Source organism: Caloenas nicobarica, chromosome 1, assembly GCF_036013445.1.
Source record: "Caloenas nicobarica isolate bCalNic1 chromosome 1, bCalNic1.hap1, whole genome shotgun sequence".
NCBI classification, from domain to species: Eukaryota; Metazoa; Chordata; class Aves; order Columbiformes; family Columbidae; genus Caloenas; species Caloenas nicobarica.
In genome coordinates, this window is record NC_088245.1 from 85,023,729 (window position 1) to 85,051,014 (window position 27,286).

The 27,286-nt window shown below is 38.9% G+C and overlaps 1 protein-coding gene across 3 annotated transcripts in view; it reads right to left on the bottom strand.

Annotated features, from left to right (window-relative positions):
- Positions 1–1,007: 1,007 nt before the first annotated feature.
- The window catches only part of RIMKLB (ribosomal modification protein rimK like family member B), a 46,882-nt gene continuing 20,603 nt past the window's right edge, over positions 1,008–27,286 (bottom strand). For 2 of the 3 annotated variants that reach the window (XM_065645761.1, XM_065645769.1), the window contains exons 4-7: positions 10,025–10,255; positions 8,068–8,154; positions 4,962–5,165; positions 1,008–3,571 (exon numbers count right to left, since the gene is read on the bottom strand). In XM_065645761.1, coding sequence (XP_065501833.1) covers positions 3,108–3,571; positions 4,962–5,165; positions 8,068–8,154; positions 10,025–10,255 — 986 coding nt within the window. In that variant the 3' untranslated portion in view covers positions 1,008–3,107. The remainder of the gene's footprint in view (positions 3,572–4,961; positions 5,166–8,067; positions 8,155–10,024; positions 10,256–27,286) is intronic. The other variant, XM_065645778.1, reaches the window with a different exon arrangement.

Below are 27,286 nucleotides of genomic sequence, written 5' to 3' on the forward strand. Positions count from 1 at the left end.
CCATTCTATACATCTCACTATTTCAGAAGCAATAGGTAAGTAGGGAATAAATATGAGACAAGTGTGCCCATTTGAAGCAATGAACCCTCTAGCAAGGTTTTCAGGCTGCATCAATACCCAATGTCCAAACAAATGTACATGATGTTTCAAATCCTGTCTTCCTCCCTGACCACTATGCATAGACTTATCTCAAAACTATTAACAGCAATGGAAGCATCGACCACAGAGGAGCATCTTATCCCAAGGGAGCCAAACTGTAAATCTCTCAATCCACTGTTTGTCTTTCAAAAAACCTTATGTTTACCACTGTGAGGTGCAACCTGGGCATTCTGAAATGGTGACAGAAACGTAAAGTTCCCATGAGCCACAAAATACTATGGAGATTCAAAAAACAGTCCAGAATGTTCAGTTACTGGCTCTTTCCTCTAAAAGATATTTCCTGTGACAGAAATACAGAGGTCTCGCTATACAAACTAGCACATATTTACTCCCTGCTGTTATTCCGCATGTACTCAATGTGTGCCGTGTCTGAAAAGGGAAGGATTGACCCTATCAGCCTCTCAAGGAGTGCAGGCACCTACCAGTAAAAAGAAAACAGAAAAGAAGCAAACAAAACAAAACACCACCACCCAAATTCTCCTTAGACAAAAAAGCAAGGGGAGAAGAGCCGCTGGAAGAGACAGTGCACTGCTCAGTGTCTAGAAAATTAGGCTTCTTTCACGTTCTGTGGTTCTGCAACTCTTCACGGAAGTTAAAGACCTTTATATTCTTCAGGTATAACCTGTGCACTTGAAGGCTCAGGAAGAAAGATTTGAAAATACCTCTACTGATGAAGTTCCTTTTGTTGCTGGACCAGCTAGTCCATTCTCCTGTTCAACACCAACAGCCAACCTTTCACTTGATTTTAATAATAATATTTAATTCTACAAAAAAAAAGCGCGCCATTTTATTACATTCCTTTTCAAATTAAAAAATAAAAAGAAAAAAAAAGAAAACAAACTGTACAAAGAAGTATGATCAAACCTCCATAAATCAGGTTAATACTGTTCTGTTTATTGCCTCTTGAAGACTCTCTGCATAGTGTCCATGAGTTGTGTTTAAGGTCCAAGTGAAGACAAAACAGCAGAGCAGCAGAGAGGTGAGGAAGGGCCCCAGAGGTGGGCAGTGCAGAGCCTCAGAGGGTACATGGGACATGCTCCATTGAAGTATCCAGAAAACAGCAGCATTGCACACACACAGTCCCCCTCCATACAAACTCTATTTCACAAGATTATTTTTCAATTGTAAACGTTTTACTTTTTGTTTTTAAAAAAGAGGCTTATCTTTTATATATATATATATATATCTTTTTATATATATATATAGTTCCAGGGGTTTATGAACCCAGAGAACGAGAAAGGAATGAAATGAGAGGAAGAGAAGTAGGAAGAAAAGGAGGGGAAGATAGGGACTGAAAAATGGACTCAGTATCTGTTCCGGTTATCTGTTTTCCAAAACAGCTAAAGGCTAATGAGAAAATGCACACCAGAAGGACTAGGGAAAATCAGGCAGTGTGGAAAAAAATTAGGAGCCAAAACCCAAAAAGAAATAAAGCAAAGCAAATGCACAAACACACACAAGTGTGTGTACTCACATCACACACATGTAAGGGTCCAGGATCAATTTGTTAATTGTTTGTGGACCTAAGTTATATATTTTATTTTTTAAATTCTGACTGAGCTCTTTTTTTTTTTTCTTTCTTCCTTTTTTTTTTCCAATTTTTTTTCTTTAAATCTGCTGCATGCTTCCCAAAGCTAAGAATTGACTATTTCTCCCCAGTTATATGCTTTGGATTTCTGCCAACATCAGCTTTTATGTTCAGTGGGGAAAAATTAATCCTGGTAACTACTGTATGAACTGCAGCTTTATTCTGAAGTACCTCTAAATGTCTAACCACTTTTAACCAACTTTTCCCTCCTCCACACCTTACCATGTTTCCCCTCCCAAAAAAGCAAAAAATAAAAACAAAAAAACCCCACACCACCCCACCAATGTACAGGCTTTAACTCAGTGTTTTCTTAACAAATAGTCTGCAGTGTTTTCACTTTGGCCACCGTTAAAGATGCAGGCATAGAGAAGGGACTGTTGGACTAGCATGTATTAAAGAAAAAGGAACATTAACATTGCAGATCTCTCTCAAAAAGACTAAAACACTAACAAATACAAGTTGATGCACGTTTGCCTCAAACATTATTTTGTATACCAAACATTACAGTGCTGTTTATCTCCTCCAATCATGCAAAAAATAGTTAAAACATGCCACTTCTGCCACAAATAGAATATGACCAATTGCCCTACATACCTTTCAAAAATCGGGATTTGAATGAGAAAAACACAAGTACTAAAATTCTCCTTCAAAAGCTTTATAAAGAAATATAGACACAAAGCTGCCAGTTAATATCAAGATGGCATAAATTACAGATTTGTACAGAAAGCTCACAGTAAGTCAACTGATACTTCTCTCAGCCTCATCATTTGAAAGGCCATATCCTGCAAGGTCATGAAGTGATGACTTTAAAAGTATCCTGAACCTACAGTTCTCATCTACAAGAGCAGGAACAGCAGGTGTCCAGGAACTTTGAAATACCTGGTATTAAACACCTTCAACTCACATTCAGAATTTGAGGCACTCAGCAATTTACAGGATCAAGCCTTACAGAGGTAGAAGAGACTTAACTGGTGCAGTAATTCACCAAAGTTTCTATAGAGCTGCCAGACAGCTTTCTGAAAATCCTGAAGTGTGTGAATCATGCTTTAATGCTTGCCTGTGACCACACATGAATGGCAATACATCTGGGGACCAAAGCAGCATCCAAATAAAATTCTCACTTAGGTTGTGAACGGAGCATCTTCATTAGAAAACTGACATTGAAGAATGAACACAATTTTATGTTCTGCAAAAAAGTAGGGGCAGCAATCACAGCATGCGTGCCTTTTACTCTTGCTCTCTTGATTGACACCCCCTTTCCCTCATTCCTCTGAGCTTCTCTGATAAACAGCATTGCAAGTTGGTTTAAAAAAAAAATTTACAGGAGAGAGTTCTGTTGGTCATCTATTGACATGTGGCATCACTCCACAAGAAGTTTGATCTCATTGGCTAATAGCTGGTTCATGTTGAATAAAGCCCCCGGGAGCTTGGTGAGCAACTCTCTCTCCGTGGTCTCAGGGTCGCTGTCGACAGAGCTGGAGCTAGCACTCATATTGTCGACAGCGGCACTAGCTGGAGGGCCCAGCTCTGGCTCGCTAGTCTCGCTTGCCGTGGACACCACAGAGAGCAAGGACATGCGTCGCGTCAAGCGACCGGGGGTCAGGAGAGAAGCGGCATAGTCCGCTATGATACCAGCTACATCTAGATTACAAGCCTTGTCAAAGGCAATGAAACCTACATTTGCATTGGCCTCGCAGACGTAGAATGAACCATCGTCCTTCATCAGCAGGTCAATGCCGCACACGTCCATCCCCAGGATGTTAGACACCTGGACTGCCAGCTGCTTGCCTTGTTCACTGAGTGAGCACATCATCCCTACGCCACCTGGAAAAAGTGAAAAAAAACTTCTGTCTGTAGTCTGGTCACAGGTAACTGACATTCTTGTCAACTGGTTTGTGCTTTTTGGTTGGGAAGCTACAAAGCAAGCCTGAAAGCATACTGCTGACCACTGAGAAGCAAACTCCTTTCTACAGTGACTACTAATGAACCTGAAGCCACAGCAGGATTTCAAAAGATTATGACTTGTTTAAAAAACAGTTAAGTGCTGCCTTCTTAGTCAAGAAAGGTATCATACTTTTTTGTGATCCTAGGATACTAAAAAGATGACCTAGCAAACCACACTTGTTCCTTCTAAAGTAGAGGTTTTCCATACATATTTGTAAGTTATCACAAGAAATCTTTCAGCAAAATTAAACCAAGTGTTCCTGGTAAGACTACAACTCTAACAGATATAACTGAGGGGGACAAGGGTTAATACGTTATCATCTGCTCAAGACCCTCTCAGCTTGCTCTCATAGGTTACTGTCTCTAAAGCAAGAATTAGGGAACATTTCTGTCTGAACCTGAGCTGGTCCAGTTCACTGTCTATCATCTAAGTATTAACCAACTCAGACTTCATCTGTCACAACTCAAGTTTAAAAAAAGCAAACATTAATAAAGCAAAAAACATTCAGCAGAAAAATCTTTCAGGCTCTGTTTCCTCAGCATGAAGTAGTAACTAAGACCTCTCAGGCATTTTGGGCATTTTGACTAACCAAAACGGTACTACACATGAACACATATTATCCCATCCCTTGCTCAGGTTCAGTACAGTTTCAGCCAGGGAACCTCAACCCTCTTTCCTCCTTCTACCTTCAGAACATCCCCTGTCCTCCACCCAAAGCTATGCAGAAAATCAGTTGTGAGTATGCTACAATCTACACAGTAACCTTCCTCCCAGACACAGTCTTTGGGGTAAAGGTGGCAGGGAGGAGCCTGATAGACATAAGGTAGCTCAGCAGCTGCACAAGGCAATCCAACAGTTTCCTCCCTTAACACTTTCTTCTACACTCTTGCCAACTGGCTGTCTCCTCCACCTCCCTCAGTCTCATCTTCTGTCTTCTTTTTCTGTTCCTCGTAACACGATGAAATCAACGATAACATGGCATTAGCATAACACTGCCACTACCACATCAGTGGCTCCGTCTGTGGTCCTAGAACTTTCCCCTCCTTTTCACCCATTCTATCCACCTAACACTTTGGGCAGATTGTCTCTCCTTCTGCATTTACTCAACATGCATCTCACTTAACCCTCAGCCTCATGTTCCCTCTGTAAACCCCCAACGGTAAGCACAACTAATACAAAACAAAACCTGTAGCTTACTTCAGTTGACTTTGTGATTTTTCAACTGGATTGAAAAAATCTGATCAAAACTATGAACAATGCTTTTCCTACCAAGGGAGCAGTTACTCTGCATCCTCCCATCTGTTGAGCAGCGGAGCATGGTCCCCACCACGCGGCCTCCTACTACGATGACACGTACATCCTTGCCATGGGACTCTTTAACGTATTTTTGAAATAAGTAAGGGGCATCGTGACGGATCAAATGGCTTAGGTCTGCCAAATGGTGCTTGTCTCGTGCCAGGAACACAGCTTTACCTGTATGAAGAAAAGAACATTGGAAGATTGGAAGAAGCTACCAATTTGAGCTGCTTCAATGATTCAGCACATAAAAGTAAAATCTCTGACCAGTGTGCTGCCCATTCTCACAGGCCTCATCTGTAGCTTATATCCATTTACAAATTCTTCTGTGGACATCAGTGTTTCAGTGATTCTAGGTGTGCAAGTAATGACAGAGTTGAGAAGTGATATGAGAATGAAATAAAACAACGAAAAGAACGGAAGAAAAAGAAAACAGCTTTAGATAAAGGAGGTGGTCTTGTAATTTCAACTCCCTTTGGTACAAGTCCTTAATGAGAGAAAAAAGGAAGAGATACTTAAAGAGCAGACATTTAATTAATAATACAGTTTTGTTTATCCAAGACGATTGGACCTACAGCTTGATACACACGACCAATTGCATGTTAAACCCCAGACAGCTAAGAACTCTGAATTTCCTAGTGGGCTGCTCTTCCCAATACTTACAAGAGCTCACAACTCCAGAATGAGGCTTTGCAGTGGAACAACTACATTCAGAGGAAAACACTAGACAGTATCCAAGATAATTTAGCAGAAGATTCCACAAGACATAAACTGATATTACTACAATACTGATACTACAATATTGAAGAAAAACTGTTTAGAAATCACTAGCTTTACTGCTAGCAAACATCTCAAGGACTTGTTTTCTTTAACCTAAAACTTGTCACTTGATTCCCTTCATTTCTAGAGCACATCGAAGACTTATTTGTCTTTTCCAATTTTACTAATACTGATGAAAAGTCACTCCTGGAACAGATTCTCACACTTTCCATCTCATTTCTAGTCTCACAAGATGGCATCCCTTTCCATCTTTAGCTACATTTCCCAAGTCCTCTATCCCCTTCTTAAGGATTCCTTTACATGCCGTAATAGATTTACATTTTGTGAAAAGGCTGCACATTTTATTTTTGTGACAGAATTGTCACTCAATTATGATACAATATTAACAGAGTACAAAAATCAATTGATAAACTGCCTATCTTAACTAAGAGAACAGAAATGCAGTCATAGCAGAACTAGGAGAAAAAAGATGTGTGAAGAAGAATTCCACCAGGTGCTCCAAAACTCAACTGGAGCGGCCTCTGCTTCATCAGTATTTAGGGTCTCCATAACATAGAACACTGCTTGAGGAACATGGAATTCCTCATGTCAAAGTATCAGAATGTAGGCTTAAAAATCATGACAAGAAAGCAAAAACCTCCATGTGCTTTCTCTCATTCCCAACTTTAGCTCCCCTACAGGCATCTAATGATCATACTGTATCCTAAAATGGGACAGGAGGAATGATATCTTGGAGGGGAGCTAGTTAGTTCTTGTGAATTATGCAGCATCATGACATCTTGGCAAAAATAAGATCAGCACATTTGCTGCAGCAGGAAACTACGCAGACAATGAGCATAGTATGAGTATGACTTATGTTCACCAGCCATTACCTCTGACCAAGTTTGCCAGTCTTGAATCAAATTTGCCAACGGCTACTCTTCAAGTAATTTGAAAAAGTTTCCCCATCTCTCTTAATGTGAAAGGACATGTACTGTGCATAAATTTGCATTTAAATGCCTGGAATTTAAAGTGCTCTAAAGAAAAACCTGTAAACAGAGATTTACATGAATTGTGGCTAAAAAAGGGAGAAGAAAGTCAATACCTGAAAACTCTGTAACTATTTAATAGATCTTAACAAGAGGCACTGTCAAGTCAAATTCACTGCCTCAGACACCACACAGTTGTGAAATTCAGCTTGCTGCAAAGTCAAATTCCAACTTGGCTTCATAGCTCTGCAAGTACTTTAAAACCATATAAACTGGTTATCATAGCCAACAGAAGCAGGTTTGATCTTCCTCTGCCCCAGCCTTTTGCTCTTACTCTTCCATTACATCAACACAAGCATTTGTGTGAGTAAATGACAATTCACGTAAAGAACTAATCCAAGTAAAAATAACCCATCTAGCTTCATCCAACATCAGTTCTTGAATCCATTTACGACATGGCTACAGAAACACTCACTGTCAGCAGAATAGATGCACCAGAGCAGCACAGAGTGGGAACAAAATGACAGACAATAAGAAGGAAGAATTGGTATCTTTTTGTTATGCTTTTCTTTAAGGTAACTGCTGGTTTTTCAATTTACACTTCGGTTTCAGTCTCTCTCTACTTCTAGTATTCATTAAATTGGTTTTAACGTAAATTAAAAACAGTGCAAACTCCTGGGCGAATAACCTCTGAAACTGATTTGAAACCTGGTTTCCTTCAGTAGATCACTATCTAATATTAAACGAAATTGATGTATTGTTTCATATTCATTGTATAAAACAAAAGACTGATAACAGAACAATTTAATCTGAACCTGCTGTATTACCACCAGCACTGTCAGAGATATTTTTCTGAAAAACAGAGATCCAGTTTGACAAACAATACGTGAGAATTTTATTTAAATCAGAATCTTAATTATAGACAAAATCACATAGAAAAAAAGTCAAATTAAGACTGAATGAACTAAGAATTTGTTTCTTACGCCTATTTCAAAACATCCCTAAAATCCATGTAGGCTTCTCTCTACTCCTCTAAGGCCAGACCTTCTGTTATTCCAGTTCAAGGATTTCCTCACAGAAGTCACCAATGCACCATAATTTTGAACCCCTATCCCCTTTGCTATTGCAAGACTAGGTTCTACTAAAACTGCTTCCCAGTGTTTCAGACTACTCAACATTCAGAAGTCGAAGGGTGGTAGAATTTAGATGTCCCGCAAATAAGTCCAACACCTAACAGAAGACCCTCTTAACTATCATCCCTTGATGAGACAAAATTGTAAAAGAGTGCTGCTCAGAACACTCCTTGTGCTCACGCCTGACCTCACACCCACCTCGGTGACCCCGTGTGTTCTTCACCACCATAGGGAACTCCAGCACTTCCGCCTCATCAATCATTTTGGCAAAATTCTCATGACCACCTGGCAAAAAGAAAACCAAGAAAGTTATATGCCACCAGTCTGGTGTGGCCAAATTGGGGACACAATAGCCACACATTCCTCCCATCCTTACAGCTTAGATGATGCAGAAAAAACTATCAGTTAAGAGGAACTTGGTCATGGAGCATTATCAGATTTTGAAGGTGTTAGCAATCTGCGGGATACTAACTCCTACTTCCTTTGAAATTAAAGACACAAGTTGACAAAGGCTTCTTGATAACAACCACAAAAGGCTCAATCCAGTCTTCCAAATCTGAATGCCCCAATTCTACCATCTTGTTCCAGCTTATCCCTTTTATTTTACCAACTCCCATCTTTTCAAATGTCTACCAGGAAAACAGCAGAGACATAACACCAGTAACAGTTGTATTCAAACTACTAACCAGGAAAGCAACATGGAATACAAAGACAAAGCATAATCCAGAGAGCAGCAACAACCCAAATCTTGTCGCTCTAGCTCCCTCCTTTCCAAGACTTAAGTCTCCTGCATCTCATTCTCCCTATTACCTGAAGTAGTACTTCAACCTTCTCATCTCACTACAAATGACCATTCACATGATTAGGGTTGATACTTCACGGTTATTTGAGTTCAGTTCAATTCACAGAAGGCTGACCACAGTACAAGAGATACAGAAGAGAAAGTTAGCAGATAAAACGATCTGACTCCTCTACCAGCATGTGCAGTAAAGCACAGAAGTCAAGCCCAGACACTGGTCACAAAGCCAGCAGCAGCCGTCACTACCCTGGCATGGATTTGAATGCACGTCATTGAAAAACATGTCATTCAGCACATCCTGTTTTTCTTGGCAAAGCCAGCTCTTACTGATAACCTGATACTTACGTTAAAAAAAAAAAAAGGTCATACTTCTGTCAAATTCCAGAGGCAGGCATTAAAAGAAGTGGCAGGGAGTTATGGGAGTTATGAAAAAGAGATTCTTTGCAACTATCCTGTCATTAGTGGTCTCCCTTTCCTCTCAAAAAAATTAAAAACCCTTTCCTTTCTCAAAGAGCTAGAGCAACCACATCTATAAAGCAAGGGTATGTTTCTTCTCAAATGTGCTTTCACAGTAATTGATGGAAATAGTAATTCCTAGTAATTGATGGAAACCCATGTTTTTGTTTTTGTCAAGTTTGTTTGTGTTTTTTTGTTAAGTTCCCATTACAAAAGCCTACTGGTACTGTTTCCCAAGAAGGAAAGAAAGGCTGAGAGGTATCCTCAATTCTCTAATGTATTGTAATTAAAAGAAGAAATACCATCAAGGTAGACAAATGGTTCCTCTAACCTAGCACTCTGTCAGGAACCATGGACTTCAGAGGCAGACACAAGAAATATTAATATTTAACTGGTGGGAATAATTCTGGTGGGAAACAAACCCCAAACAATTGTTAAAAGTTGAACACAAGGGCCTGTACTCTTCTGTTCTTTCATAATAATTAATATGATTGCAGATGTTTTTATTCATATAGAAGTTTAATCTATTTTCAGGCTTTACCAAAATCTAGATCTTTATAGTATACTGTGACATTTAGTTCCCCAAGTTCCTGTGTGCTGTTTCAGGCAATTGGAAAACAGTTAAAAGGGTTTCAGTAGTAACAAAGTTAGTTGCTTGGGAGGCTGAGGTACAGTTGAAGTACTCCTCCCAAAGCATCACAGCTAATCAACAAAGGCAAAAACCAGAACCTGAGTCTTGTGACTTTAATTGCCTTTTCTGGTTATTGAACACTTATCTGTGAAATGAGCCTCATACTACTTAATTCTATGGATTTCCAAAACTTGACTCATATCTTTTGCACTGCAAAAGCATAAATTATGGTAGGCAACTATGCTATCCTTTTGATTCAAAAGCCTTACCATATGAAAAAGTGTCTGGAAGAGGCACACCATGACCAGCAAGCTCTTGAAACGTCCAGAACTTGTTGACACAGTTGAGGATGGCTTGGGGACGATTCATCAATCGACAGCCCATCTTCTCTAGGTGGCGAAGGACTGTGATATCGCTGTCACTCTGGACCCAAGGTGTTGGTACACGCACAACCACCACTTGTGGGTAAGCAGTAATGAGTTCCCCATTTACCCGGAGACCTAAAGAATGAAGAGAAAAACATCTCAATCAACTACAAGGTCTTCAGAAGAAGTTAAACAAGCAAAGAAATACTGCACTATATGTGATCACAATAGAGATACCAAACATCAACAGTGACCATTAAACCAGCACAATTCTCCCTAATATGTATCTTGTCAGTTGTGATGTTTCATACATGTCACTCTTAACTCACTTAAAACTAGGACTAGGCAAAGAACAGACTGGTATTAGGGCACACAATCCTGGGCTCCTTCCTAGGCTGAAGGCATTTTTTTATAGGTTGACACATCACCCTTTCTATGGGTGTTAGCTGCACACTACATTTACACATGCACATGACCCTTAAAAAAAAAAAAGCCGTATTTCTAACACTGATAATTTCAACAATCTGATTTATACTAAATAAGTACTCAGAAACAACTTTATCAGCTAACTGGGCAGCACCTTGTGACATTAAGGCAGGAAAGAGAAGGAAAGACAGCCACCAAGACCAATGAATTATTTAATCATGACCTATAGGTTTATAGACTATATCTCTGAAAAAGAAACACCGAAAGACAGGCTGCAGGAACTGGACTACAATAGGAATGGACGGGAAGGCATCAGGCTCAATTACGACAGTCTGGCATCTGAGGAAGGGAAAAGACAAATAAGATTTGACATTCACATCATTTGCCTTATGTTTAAAGACTTCAGTGTAAAATACACAGCTCACTGCTGTCACCACCTTAAGGGTTAAAAAAGAGAAAGAAGGTGAGCTGAGAAATCACAGCGCATCTGAATTCCTGTGCCTATGAAAGGCCAGCTATAGCATTCAGATCTAGCCCAAATTAATTACTTGATTAGCTCTATTCTGAAGATGCTACTTTTCAAACACAGACTTGTATCTACTCAACCTGAAGACACATATTGCCAGGCAATATATTTCATATAACTGGAGGGGAGGAGAGAAGGGAGGGTGTCCCCCTCTCTGTACTTCCGTTTTATTTTTTTCTCCCAACCAAGATGTACTTTAGAGCTTACCTTAAATATAGTTTAGGAACCATCTAACTCCCAAAATGGAAGCAGAAATATGCTGCCCAGTCCTCGGGAGGACACAAAACCACACTCTGGGAAGGCCAAAACAGAAACATATCCAACACAAACCCCTTTTTTCCAATCCCCATTGCCATAATTGCACAGAGATGAGAAAACATAAGCAGACGGGTGCTCTGGCTGCTCACCTCATTAGCACCAAGCACTGCCGCATTGCAGCTGACATGACTCGCGTGTTTAAGCAAGCAGCCTTCAGACACACACACACATGCCATTTTATAGAGGCATCTCAAGTAAGATTAAAAACAAGACACTGCTAAAACCCTAAGCAGAATGTGAACATCAGGAAATAGACTACCATCTACTTTAGCCAGAAAAGGACTACAGATTCAGTGAGCAAAAGATTTTTAACTTATTAGTCAGATCCCATCTTACACATGTATTTTCTCATTTAGGTGCATGACCAATTACACCCACTTTTTGCCACTGTAATTGTATGCACGTCCTGATGCACATGCAAGCTGTGTAACAATCATTTTTAAAAGGACTGCATTTTCCACAGAGCCCCAAAACTGCCACTGTATCTTTGCTGTGAATCAAAACTACATAGTTTCCTAATTCATAATGTCTCCGAGTCTATCTTCTTGTTTTGCTTTCAGGTCACACCACATGCAGAAGTTTTGCACCATGGAGTCTGAAAAACAGCAGTTTGAGGAGATGTATATGCCTCACCTGTAATTCTCCTGAATGCTTGTGTTAGGCTTGACTATCAGACTGGTGTAAATTCAGCCTGGCTACCATCCCTCCTGGAGTGACTTTGGATGTACAATGATCTTATCAACAGAAGAAAATGAGCTTTTGTTCCAGATTCAATCATTTTCTCTGGTCTGGATATTGTTCTCCCCAGAACAAAAAAAAATTCTCTCCCCTCATAGAAGACAGTTTACAAACAAAGAAAAGAGCTACTCAATGAAATGTATAATTTGAATCACTACCACTGACATGCGCCATAAAAATTAGCTGCAGTCTCTCGGCAACACAGTGCTGCGAACAGAAGCAGCTTTACTACAGTAAAAAGGAGAGCCAGATTCTGCCATTTTGGAACAAGCTTGTATTCAGCATTCCATCTGAAAGACAGCAGTCAATGGTCAGGTTAATGATCATTATTGTCGAATGGCTGATAAAATAATATTTATTCACTATGATGTGCTGAAAGCAGCAACACAGAAGATACTAATGCATAAAATTAATTTATTTTTCAAAGGACCAATTTATGAATAGAAAGAAGGAGAAAGGAAAAAAGATATGTTACAGAGTTGTTACCTAAAGGGTAGTTTAATGAAACTTTTTTTCTTTTAAATGGCGATGAACTTTCTTTCCTTTGCCTTAATAGTACCATCCTGGTCCCAGAACAGTAGTAGTGAGTTACATTCACAGTTGCCTGTGGACAGTGAATTGACCTCAAAAACACGCAGAGGCACATGTTCAGATCACACCTTGACAAATAACAAGCTGGTTCATTTGTTGGCTTTCTCAGTGGATGCCCATGACATTGCAGACACAGCAAACAGACAGCTATACAGGCCTTTGAAGTACTAATACTGAGAGATAGGAAAGGGAGATTTCATGCTTATCTAATACTATGTACTTTGCCAACATATAACAACAATTTTACCAGTGCCTGGGCAACTATTTCTTAGGTTATCATAAAACATTTGGGCACTCTTTGGCCCTATAAAGACTCCTGAGTTGGAATATTACACTATAAAAACAGATGTAAATCCTGCACTTTAACAAGACCTGTTCTTTCACTCAGTACCAGCTTTCTTTATTCTGCCTCTACAAGATTAAACTCTCCAACATGGAATATGGTAGACCTTTAACATTACACACCAAACATCACAGTATTCAGATGAAAGTGCAAAGGAATTTTTGCAATGTAAACTGTAATCACCTGGGAATTAACTTAACCAGTTATAACACATCCCTCAAATAAACCAAAAAAGCTCAAGTTTCTCTCAAAGACAGCTCAGAGCAGCACATGACAGAACTGAATGGGTAAATCCATGATTTCTCATCAGTTGGCCCAACTGGTCCTGCTGTTTTTCATTCCCAAAGAACAGCAGGTGAGTTTAAAGTACAAGTAGCTGGTCACTGCTAAATATGTCTATTTTGACTCAAAGAGATTAGAAGCCATCACATGAACCCATTAAGTTCACAGAAAATGGATGCAGCATTAAACTCTAGTGAAGACAGAAGAAAGAGGCAGAAACTTCTACCGCTGCTACCAATGAGATGAGAAGGCCTGTATCTATACCCTAAGGAAGCCCTCAAGACAGTAATATCTAACATGGTAGAGCCTATTTGCATACCAAGATACTCAGGACAACAGTTGCCTCTCGACAATGCGATTTAGTACAATTTTAGGGTAGATACACATACTTTGCAAAAAAACCCCACAAAATTCTGGAACTTCCCATGTGAGGGTTTGGGGTTTTTTTTTCAGTAACTTCTGTCTTCTTCCCCATAACAAATTTATCTCATGATCACAATTTTTCAATTAAAAAGCCTCACTCTCTTAAGAGAGTTATCATTTAGGTGGCACACATTCCAAATGAAATGCCTCAAAATACAGGCATACAAACAAAACTGAGTTATCCTGACTGAACAAGTTGATGCCCATCAGCTAAGACTCCTACACTGACTATGTGCTTGTTCCCACCCTACAGCAAAACACAAGGCAAAATGTATGACCTTAAGCCTCAGCAAAGGATTTCTATAAAAATTAATCTCACTGCACAACTGGGACAAGCTAAGTGCCCAAATACAGGCAGTGAAGCCTGCAAACCAAACACAGTTCTGCAAGTCAATCACAACCACAGCTAGAGTTCGTAAAAATGCAGACTCACACCTTTTACAATCCATAAGCACTGGTGCTTCATCTACCCAGTTATCCTACATTCTTGTGCTTTAGAAACTTGAAGAAACACTTCTGCATTGATGGCATTATGGACAGTTAAAGAGGATCAAGATTTCAAGGAACTCCGTGTGGCTTCTGAACATCTTAATTCACACCCAAGCAGCATTTTAAGTTGCTAGACGTTTTTTAAACTCATTCTGTCCAGTTTGCACTCTAGACAAATCCCTTCTAATCTCTACAAAAAATCAGTTAATCAGCAGATTAATACCTAGTGCAAAGCAATCTCTCTTGTCTAGTTTGCATGTTACGAACAATTGTATTTTCAGCTGAAACAACGCAGATGCTTTCAAAGAAGGAACATAGTTTCAGAAGATAGGTCTAAAATTTCAAAGATTTGCAAGGACACAAAAAAATAATTACAGAGTTTTTATGGCTTTCATTACAGCAAACATAAGACATTTTTAACAAAAAAAATCTCAGTAATATCAAATAAATTTATAAAAGTATTTTCATTCCAAATTATAATTTTGGAAAACAGCCAAAAAAAGCAAAATGAGTCACCAAGACCATGAAGTACTTAGAACTCCAGGTCTTCGAGTACAACATGTGACTCTAAGAACCATAGCTAACTTCTTGAATAAAATGGTATGATACCAAGCTAAATGTTTAAAGTATTTAATATACAAGCAGAAGGAGATGTGGGTAGGCTTACATGTAAATCAAATTACTGATATCAAGCTTCTTCAATTTTTATACAATCTGGATCATCAGTATTAATTGATAGACTATGACAGATGAAAAGACTAAAGTACCTGGAAATGTCAGAAGCTATGGGCTGGGGAAGAAACCCAAAGGACACTGACATAAGAGTAACGAAGAAGAAAATTTCTCAGAGAGAAATACTACATTTATATTTACTTCCATGCATACATTAGAAAAACCTAAATCAGTAAATGGGTTTCCATGATGAAAAACAAAAAAGCCTTTCAATCTGTGCCTGAAGACAACTGATAACTGCCCTGCTACTTCATGACCTATCATGTCACATTTCTGGCCACATATATCAAAAGAGTAGGAATAAAGCACAAAAAGTAGGTTTGCAGAAGTTCCCTATTCAGTGCTGCCATAAATCCAGCAACATGAAACATTCTAGTCATTAAGACTTCTTCTTTCAGACTTCCATTTCACAGAATTTCTCTGAGAACTGTGTAACTATGAAGAATGCCCAAACATGAGAATGAAGTTAAATTGTTCCTTGTAGAACATGGATAGCTACAAAAGGAAACCTCACCTCTGTGGCCACAGTTGCCACAAGCAGCTACTTCTCAGAAGAGGAATTTAACTTCAGTGACTGCCTCTGTCTTTGGTGAAACCCCTAATAAATGCCAACTGCTCTGACATGTATAAGTAAGATGGAGCAGGAAAAAAGTATTTCAGTATTCAGACAGATCCAGTATGTGATATATATTTCTAACAGGCATAGCATAAAAGTCAAATGGTCATTGCGCATGCAGCATTCCAAAAAACGAAATTTGAATCAAATTTTCAAAAGCACTAAACACACACCAGCTCAAAACACATTCCCAACAGAAGCTAAAAGGGACTGAGAAATTCCAAAATATTACCCAGATTTTTCCTCAGAGATCTGTATGCTATCCTGAAAGCTTCCAGCTCTCTCAGCTTTGTTATACCAATTAATTTATCTATCCATCCATGGAGTTGCTAATGTTTCCCTAATGAACAGTCACTCAGCAAGCAGGCTATAATGAATTCAACTTACTCAGCTGGGAGAAACAGGCTAGCCTTCCATCACACAAACCTTTCTTCGTATTTTAAGGACATCGCATCCCGCTACCTGCTTTTCCCAATTAATCAGTTATTCTAACAAAAATCACTGATTTTTTCTACAAATCTAGACTCACTCCTGTTTTCAAAACAGAACATTACCATCTCTGGTTCATTTGTCCTCCCGATATCTGTCAGCCCCAAGACGCTGCATAATACTTGTGTAAAAGTTCTAAAGAGTTTAATAATTACTTACAGTTTACTTGCAGATAATTAAATGTGTTTCATCCTAACTGCCATATAAAAAAGGTTTAAAGCTCAGAAGGGAAATATCCCAAACTTTAACAGCAGATTACTGGCAATAACAAGATACACGTTCCCTCACCAAACTCAATCACAACTAGATCTCCAAAATTTTAAAAATTCAGCATACTTCAACCATACATTCTTCCAAGAGCATGGCAGAATTTAGGAATAATTAACATAAGTACAATTAACATTAGCAAAATACTATTCTATACCTCAAAAAAGCTCGCTGCAATATGTTGATTTAATTTTACCATATCTATCTTACAAAACAATTGTAAGCAACATAAATTCCCACAAATTGGGTGACAGGTAGTAAAGTCTAGCACTTTAAATCCATTTGAATTTAAACTAGAATTTAACCTTGGAAGAGTATCTAAGCAATGAAATTTTAGAAATCCACCCACCTATTAACACAAAACTAAACTTCCCCTTTTGGAGTTGCACAGACATCTTCTCCCCTGCATCACTTACCACCTGACAGCCACAGTTCATTAGTTTGAACACTAAGTTGTCAGAATTTCTCCAAAATTTCACTGCCATGCAAAAGCCCCTTTAATATCTAGCATTACCAAGCTATCTTTTACTGTACACAGAAATACATTTCTACAATAGTTCTGTGTTGGCTGGTTTAAGTTTATATTCTCTTACCTTCCTACCCTACTCACTAGTTTTTCAAACCAAATTAACAAGTGCTGGCATTTAACCCTACAGGTTTAATACCATCTCAATCTCCTCCACACAAACTTAACCAAAGAGGCTTTCTCACCAAGACACACTTCCATAGCTCAGCAGTTCAAATGAAATCACACGTAGCAGAGACAAAACTGATCTCTCTAGAACAGTACCATGCCATTCTGTCCTGAAACACAGAAACAAAGAGGAGCAGCTTCAGCTTCAATTCGTAAATTCCTAACGCAAGCACTGTGAAAACTTTCACAAAAGGCCACTGCTGCAGCTCCAAACAGAAAGCAAGCAGGTATCCAAGTTAAACCAGCTCTACTTCATGTCCCTTCCTAGACTCGGAAGACCTCTTCCCTGCCCCAGGAATAATCATTCTTAGAAATGCACAGGCTATTGAAAACAGTGAAAAACTTGGGAAGGATGACAATGCTCAAAGTGATTATGGCCACTCTGGAATAGGGGTTCTCTTCCAGCACAAGGGGGAAACAGACCGGATGCCTATATGCATACCTCACTAAATCAATACTAAGCAGACTGATTATGGCTAGATCTGTGTTTCTGAGCTACATTTCTAGTCACAATACATTGTTTGCTTATAATCCCAAACCACAAGACTTCTTCAGAGTCATGCATAAATGTGAAGTCAAGGGACTCAAATATAAAAACATACATAAAAGGTATATTAGAAACACAAATTAATTCTAGACCACCATCTTGCTCTGAGAATTGATTTTATGGTAGGTATATAAACATGGAAACCATACTGAAATAATGTTAAAGCCTTAGCTACCATTATTATATGTATGTAAACAATCACACAAGAAACTTTGCATCGCTAATGAAAAACATATTTCCAGAGACCACTTAAAAGACATTCAAACAAGTATAGAAAGAAACACACAGTATTTTAGCCCTATTCTCAAACATGGATATTTTAATGATATAACTGTTAAGATGCATTTTAAATAGTGTGTTGTAAAAAAACTCTAAAGAAAAATGCCACAAAAGGGGAATCAAAAGATTCTGTAAACAAAACAAAACAGTGTTGGAAAAGATGCCATTTCAAACATCTTGACAAGTCAATTTCTGGTTTTCCCACTGAGTTTATTTAAAGTTCTCATCACATTTGCTCCTGGGCAAAGTTAGAAGAATTTTAAACGTTTTCCATAGCACGAACTCAAAGAAAAAATGTTCAGGATGAGATTCACTTAAACTTACTGAAATTAAAAATGAAGTGTAGTTGTTGATCAAAGTTTTAAATTATTTCAGTTATAACAAAGCGAAGTCTCTCACAGCTCAAGTGAATGACTCTGAGTGCAAGGGAAATGGTTTAGACTTGAATGTTTCAAAAGGCCCGCCAATTTTACACAAGTATACACATGCACACATGCTAATCAGCCACCGCACAAGCAGTTATTAGATTGTCTTTCGTCTAATAGATTTCCCAAAGATCCCAATGAGTATAATGATATTAAGAGAAAGTTCAGGCTCACAAACATGATTTATGCATCCTGCCTTCACTATGCGCTTCTAAAATGTATTTCTGGCTACTGCACTACAAATTCTTTCTTTCTTCTTTACAAGTAGAAAACAAAAAAACTCTTGAGTTTCATGATCAGTTTAAGCTGATTTGATCTAAGCCAGTGCTGAAATACAGGGGGACAACCTTGTCTTCTGCCACACTACCTGGGTCACTTGCAAGACAAGACCTCAGTTAACCAGATCTCATACTGCAATAGCGAAGGGTGAGTATGCACAAACAAGGAAAGGTGAGGAGTAAGACAGACTGCCTTTGGGGTGGTGAAAGTCCAATCTGTTCTAACATCTGACAAACCATCACACTCGGACACAAACAACACAAATGAGCATGAGTCAGCACTGTCACCAAAACAAACAGTCCTGCTCTTTTGCTATTGCAACTGCTGCTTCCAAATCTCACAATGCCTCTCCACTTCACCTGCAAAAGTATTTGCACACCTACATGATGACCTGAACCCACAGAGAAGAGAAGGCAGCACAGAGTAGGTAAGAAGTAGGTAAGAATAACAGGGAAGGTTTTCCTCTACTTCTTTCAGTGTCATTGTCATCTTAACATTTTCTACATCTTAAAATCTTTCAGATGATTGCTGAAGTAGATCAGGATTTTAGAAATTATTTTTTGGATTAGCAAAAACAGATTCATCAACTACTGCTACTATCAAGCTTGCTGCAGCATGTGTAAAGTAACCTTAGTTTTCTTGAAGGAATCTCAGTTAAAAACAGAAAAAAACACCCAAGACAGTTTAACCTTAGTAAGGAAAGGAAAAAAAAAAGGTCATTTAATATTTTTTATTATCTTTTCACAATTAGCTTCTTCTCTAAAAGGAAGGAAAATATTATTGGCCAGAAGGGAATTACAAATGCAAAATAGGTAATGGGAAAAGCAAGATTTAAGAAACTCTATATGAAAGGAAGCTCTCAAGAGTAATTTAAAAGGGGTCCTAACAGCACTCTTTGCTTTACCGGCTTCTTGTGTTGTTTTCCTCAATGATCAACAGTGTCAAAGGCTGCAAAGTAAATTCCAAATTTTAAGCTCAAAAGATTGCTGGGAGAAAGGGTTTGGGTCATTTGTTTAATATATTGAGACTAATACATTTATTAAAACAAAGAATGCCTTTTTGATGCATGATAACAATTCCGAAGTTTGACAGCTACAGATTGTTAAGAGTAGTCTCAACAATCAGGAAAAGCTTGCACATCAGTAGTGAGTGTTTCAATGCTAGCATACTGATTCGAAGTCTGACTGTGTAGACCACGGCAGTGGAAATGCTGTGCCGTATCTTCAGGAACTTCACCTGCTCAAAAACAGTACAAAGGAATGCTGATGAATTTGGGGGTGGTTAATGCAGTTTCTTCAGAAACATCTAGAACATGCCATAAGGCACTGGTCTTCCCTAAAGATAACACGGAAACCTTTCTATGTAGGCAGATCTCATAAAACACGGATAAGACTCCAGAAAAGAGAACTGTTCCAATAAAATACAATTTAATATTATATTTAACCTGGTTCAACTGCGTGCCGCAGCAAAAAGAAGTCATATCATATCCAGTACCCCCATACTCCTAATTCTCACCTTGCATCAGACCTAGGGATAAACCATATAGGAAGTCAGCTTGTTGCTCTGAGAGGAGGGAAGATAACAAACAAACAAACAAACAAAAAAACACAACAGTGAAAAAGAAAATCAGTGATTATTTTTGCATTTGATAACAAGCTAACTCAGCTCACTGAGTACTCATGAAATCATTAGACTGTAAGGGAAGCAACAGGAATGCTTATTTGTGAGGGGACAGCAGGACCATTTCTTTCAGCAATGGTCTGCATTTATGTTGGGAAGCATTATATCGTGTTTTTCACTTAATACTGTAGTTGCAGAATCATAAGACCCAAGTTTGCACTAGCATTCAAAAAAGTGGTTCTATTCTGCTCCCGGTACTCACATTTAATCTCCTCACATTGCTCCTTCTCTTGTGCTGCTAGCAACATTGATGTGGCTATAAAGTGAATCAGATGAGGCAATTACTCTGAATTAACACCAAACCAGTATCACCTTTTTTTTTTTTTACCCCAGAGCAGTTTTTAAGTGTGGTTTGTTACATAGCCATAAAAAATGTTTGAGCCAAGTGTGAAACCAGTGTGACAATTGAGCAGACACCTGTCTATATCTACTGAGATTACATATCGCGCAGAAAAGTCTCAACAAGACTTGTCAAAAACAATAACAGGCAGCAGGGAGAATGGTTAGGAATTTGGCCCTATGTTTAAGGATTTTATTTATTTACAGAGGACTCTGTACTACTTTGTTTAGATTATGTTTTGTCTTTTGCATTATGGTTTTAAAATAAGATAATCAATTAAGAAAGATATTCAGACAATGTGCAGCGAATGTGAATTATCAAATTAATATGACATTCTGACAACTGACCATTGTGTGAACCAAAGATGTGTTGAGATGTCTCTCATGTCTAGTACTGACAAGTAGCAAAAACCCTACATACACTGAAAACCAAACAATTTCAAAATGGTAGCAAAACTATTTCAAAGTTAATATTTATGATAAATACTTTGTACACTATTCTAATGGCCTGAGAAACTCAATGCTTTAACAATCTGTGAATACTCTGAAAACATAGATGAGCACTCTCAAATGAAAAGCCAGTATCATACTAATAAGTCAAAGGCAGCACAGATCAGGTCTAAGAAAAAAGTAGGGAGAAGAAAGAAAGGGAAAGCTGTCTGTCTAGAAAACAGATGTGACTGGAATAGACCACGCAAAGCTTAGTAAGTAGTGAAGAACCGAAACTTAGAGAATGGTTATTTGAGATCTGAATTAATAGCTGCCCTCTTCCCTCCTCTTTACCTCTTTGACCTGCTTTAGTTGACTAAAGCAGTAGGGTCCTAACCCAACCAAACACCTATGAGTTACAGAGACTCAGCAGTCAGCAGAGCTAAGAGAAGACAAAACTGAATGCAGAGGACAAAAAAACAGGAGGAATATGCTCTGCCATCAAAAGAAGATACTCCTGTACCCATCTCACTACTGCTTGCACTCAGATACACACTATACAACAGTTTCAGGTCTCTTCATGAGTACAGTGTTTTCCTAAACAACAAAAAAAATTTTTCTAGACCAAAAGATATAACCCAAAATTTATTAGTTTTGGCAGACATTAATGTAAAACTGTACACAAAGCAAAGCTAGAGAAGTAAGAATTACGTTTTTCCCATACCTCTGTTACTCACTCATTGGGTGTGTTTCCTCTTCCCAGCGTTAGAGGATTAAAACTACACTGGAGTATCTGCATCCATGCTCCATACCCATGCTGTAATGAAAATCCAAGTATATCGCTACAGTATTATTTCTTACCTGCTCTTGATGCAGAAGCTTCCACCAAGTGCCAAAAAGATGTTAACTAACTAAGACATTTGCTTGGTATGTTTCCTAATTAAACAACTCCACACAATCTCCAACTATCTTCTTAAAAGACAATGGTCCTTAGAATTACATAAGTATATAGTCCTCCCAACCAGACCAGTCAAATAAAATAATCATGCAGTGGCAGTTTGTACTCACAGACAGCAGAATAAGGCAAGCAGAAGGGACATCCCCCACTGCTTGTTTTGACCTTTAAAGGCAACACATTTAAGAGACAGCTATTTTACTACTAATCTCTAGACTGTAAGTGTAGTCCTGAGTTTATCAATACCTACAAATTGATAAATACCTTTATATGCTTTTACTCTGCACTAGAAGCTCTAAAGCTCTCTTTGTATTTTCTTATCTGAAATAAGCATCTGCCTAATTTACAAAGAAACAAAAAGCACTGAGGGGCTACTGATCTTATCACAAACAAATCAATGGCAGAGACTGGAAACAGAAGCTTTTTTTAGCAGCATGAGGTATGACAAGTCTGCTTAGTTCATCTACCTCAGTCCTCCACAGATTCCTCTAAGAATTGCCTTTAAATATTTGAAGATTACATTTTTCTTCAAGTTCTTCCACTTTACAGCAACGCAGTCTTAGAAATCTCATTACCAAATGCCACTCTTGATCTGTTCTCAGTAACAGAATGGTAATTTACGTTCACTTCTAGACTCTGCCTCTAACAATTTTAAAAGATTAAAAATTCTTACAGGGAAAGGCTTAACTGCATGCTGCACACCTTGGAAGATCCAAGCAAGAAAGGGGAAGAAATGAGCACCTCTTGAAAAATCCCTGTGTTGGACAAAACAGTCACATAAGGTTGTGGTTCTAAGACAATTTAAGTCACTGCTGCTGCAACAGTTTTACTCTCCAGCCCCATGCAATCCGAGAGTGGCATGTAGTACCTAGCACTTGTACTAGTGCTCATCAGACCAACTGGTGAGCAGATAAGCTTCCTACAACAGCAGGAAACTATTTTGGTTTTTGTGAAATTTGATTTCTGCAGGTGTCACAAGCTGAACCAGCTCACTGTAGGATCTGATCAATACAGGTGTCAACTGCAACAGAGGAGGCTGGATCGTAGCAACGACAGCAATGATCTGAATAGCTTACATTGTCAAGATAGTGCTGTTTTGAGACTGCAGAATTGCCTATAGTGAGATTATTTTATTTCTTCCTACATTGACAACTCTATGGTCTCTATGCTAGCCCAGCTTCCAACTTTGTAAAAACAAGGCTGTCAGACCGATTTCTCTTTATCCAACTCTTGCTTTCCCGTCCTATGCAGATAACACATTTTCCAGTGGTTCCCGCTCTGATAGGTAAGAAAAAATTGCTGCACAGTTGCTACAAAGGCCCAGCTGCCAGCCTTGTTTGAGAATGACAAACAATTACAAGCATTAAAGCATGCAGTTTACGCATCTCTTTCACCTGCAGCCACAGACCTTCTTCACCTCAAAGCATCCACAAAGGGCATGCACTTTCAGAATCCTGCCTCACCTTTAGTCCCAAGCATGTAAGGCAGAGTGCACAAAGAACCATTTCAGTCTTAGGCCAGACTGATCCTGAGAAGACTGACAAAAACAAAAGGAAGCACGATATGAACGGGCACATCTCAAAAACTTCCAGTCATTATTAAGTAACTTCTCTCCACCTTTCTACCTACACTTACTTACACCATGACTCCAACCCATAATCTCTGCTTAGCAGCAGCTGGTTGGTTTGCATGCCTGGAATATTGTGGTGAATAGATAAAGGCTCCTTCAGAAGGACAGGCTGTAAAAGTGAGGAGGAGGTTTTGTGCTCCACACAAAGGAGCAGATCACATATGTGCAGGTTTGGAGTGCGCAGAGCTAGTCGAGACTAGCAACAGACACAACTTGCTAACACAGCTGTGACCCTATATTTGGATTTTGTCTCTCCTCCATTAGGGTGGACAGATTGCCCTGAGAGACTGCGGAGGCTTCATCCTTGGAGATATTCAAAACCCAGCTGGATATGACCCAAACAATCCAATCTAACTTCAGAGCTGGCTCTAGCTTTCAAATTGGCCACTTGGAGCAGAAGGTTGGTTCAGATGACTTTTAAAGGTCCAATCTCGATTATTCTGATTCTCTGTGGCATTCTCCTGCAGTATGCCTGGTCTCTCGTGTGGCTGCAACAGTAGGACACGTGCTCCACAATGCACTATTTCAAAGCTTAAACTAGATCTGTGGGTTCAATGGGAAACATCCTTTCTTTTGCACAATCAAGATCATCTGACAAATTTTTACCATCATTAAAAAAATAAAAAGTTCTTCATTATGAAAGTGGAAAACGCCTCTATAGGTTTGACAGTTGGAGGGGGAACCACAACCTGATTCTTGGAAAGAGATTTAAGAAGAAATTCATTATACGGTAAAGGCAAACCTTGTCTGGAAAGCAAAGTAACGAAAGGGGATGTGTGATGATTTATTGTTAACCTATAAATACACAATTGAAAACAGGTCTTGCTCACCACCATTCCATCCTCCTGGCAGAAGCAGTCATCCAACAATATAGTCCTTTACAGAAAGTTGCAGAAAGTTGTCAGGGGCACAAATGGTAGTTCCCTTTAGGTCCTGACATGAGTTTGAATCAGGCTTTGTGGAACAAGTAAGAGCTACTCCAAACCTTTAAAGAATTTTCAAGGTGCAACTAACAAAACTGTGTCATACAGCAGAGATGGATTGCAACCCAGACAAAGGACAGCTAAACCTTAAATCTTAGTCTACAGGATATTCCCGAGTATCATCTGACTCAGATAAACAGGGACAGATAGTAACACGAGCAGAAGAACTTCATATGGCCTCTTTTGTCATTAATAAAATCCTTCTTCATTGAGAAGGACAAGGCATGATACAGAAATGAAAGCTACCTCTCAACAACATGAAGAGGTCAGATTTGGATGGCTCTGCTTTCTAGAACAGTGAGCTAAAAGATATGTATGGCTGGTGCAGGAAATCCTGAACTCCTAAAAAATAATTTCAAGATCATAACAACTGACAGCCTCTACTGTGGAAGGCTCATTTGGGTTCACTAGTGCTCCCTTCCTGCTTCATATTAAGAAAAAAACTCAACTCAAAGCACAGTATCCTGCCTGGCCACAGAACTAAGAATGTAGCTCACCCTCTGGGTCTGTTCCTTGTCCAGGAAAAGAAGGTCCAATACTTCATGTTCATACCCAAAAGTAATATATTACTTTTTTATATATATGTGAACATGTTCTTAACCATGAAAAACAGCAAGGCACCTCATAAAATACGAAACATAAACAATGAAAGCAGTGTTGTCAAAAGAACGAAACAAAAAGAATTCCATGAATGGAAAAAGTCATTTTCCAAAGCAGTTGAGAAGTGCAGTAACAACAGGGACACACAAATTTATGTATTCATGAAACAAGTATGAAGGAGAAAATTCACAAGCACAACCTCTCCAGGTATTTCAACAGCTAAAATAATTACTCAGTCTCACTGACAGGATACATATGTATCTTGAATATAAATAAATCCATGGGCTACTAGACAGAGTATTGGGTTATCCAAGTAATTGGCTATCACTCCTCTTTTTCCCTACATTTACGTCCTCCAAAGCCTGGCTAGTAAACAGTGTTGATGCATCCAGCCCAGTCCTCATGTGATTGCACATTTTGCATATTTACAAAGAATGCGTGTATACAATACCATATTAAAAAGCCACATTAAGAGAAAACTATTGAAGCCACAGTGTCAAGCACATAAGGTTAGAAAAAGCCACAACTAAGGATATTTCTGTAGCATTGATCTGCTACCCTACCCACATACTGTCTTCAACTACACAAACATTATTTTTCCCCACAGCATTTATCTAATGTGCACAGGAGGTACAGCACTCACTTAACAAGCAGCTACTCAGCACTGTATTTTTTTATATTGTTCAATGTGTCATCCATGTATTGGTGTACTGAAATCCTTGCTTGAAACACGCCATTATTAATTCCTTCTTGAGTTTTATTTATTGTGCTTATCACAGTAACATCTAAAGTGCTTCACAATCTTAACTCGTTTTGTCAACATCTCAAGAAACCGACGAGTATTTTACTGATTTCCCATATGGGGAAGATAAGTATTAAAGAAAAAATTCTAGATGCCACATTTGGGAAACCAGGATTTCTCAGCTGCCGATGCTGCTCCAACTGATTTCATTTGTGGATGCAAGTATTCAGCACTTTCACAAAGCTGATCCTAGTATCCAAAGTTTGGGCACTCAGACAATGTAAAAACATGCAATTAAAGGCAATTTCTGAACAGTCCAATTTAAATCACCAAACTAACCTATTTCTTCCAGCAGTATTCTGCTTCAATTGTCACAAATTCCTGTAGCCATATAGAAGGAATCCTACAAATTGTCCTCTCCTTCACTATGCTACAAGTTATGTTTCCAGAGCACAACACTCTGTACTTTAAGGAAGCTGATGAAAGAATAGCATGTGATCAAGTCATTTACAATGTAGTATCTGAAAACAAATACACAACAAAAGAGTCAAAAATGCAAATTTGCTTTTGCCAGTTTCTAATTTGGGGGTATTTGCTGTTGCTACTCATAATAGTATTTTATCTTCACATTTGCGCATAATCAAAAGCAAACTTCTTCATTTGGCACCTATGTAACACATGCATGATGCTGGTGGAATAGCACATGAGGGTTACAACAGTTTCATTTACCATACAGATCTTTGACACTTGAGCTGACAGCTGTGAGCAGCCTCTGTGGACCAGCACTTACAGTGAATGGGCTTCACTGTCAGCAAGTATCTGTAACCAACTGGCAGAGGAATGTTTCTCTTGCAGAAGAGAAAAGCTCTGGAAGGTTTTATTCCACTCCAGGAACTGGAAGTGAGCAACTACTGCATGCAGCTTGCTCTGTCCCAATTTCTCACTCCCCATAGGATTCATCCCCTTAGTTGTAACACCTGTGCCTCCACTTCCCACCTTCATTCTATTCTCCTTATTTTTCCAGTTCATTTCCAAACTACAGATTTCTCCTACTGTCAAGTAGCTTCTTTGCCTGCAATTTTGAACATTAACCATTCAGTCTCCTGCCTTGCCTCCAAACTTGTTTTCCATTTAAGGCTCCTTGTTCAGTTTGCATCTCTTCCCAAGGAAGTTCCGATATGCAACCTATGTCCCCATTGGTTTCCAGCTCCCATTTCCTTCTTGAGGGAAGCAATTTCTTATCTAGCAAGTTTCACTGCAATCACTTCCTGTCACCGTTTCTTGTTCAAGCATGTTTGCACAGCACGCTGCCTTCACATGAGATTTTTCTCCGCTGACACCACA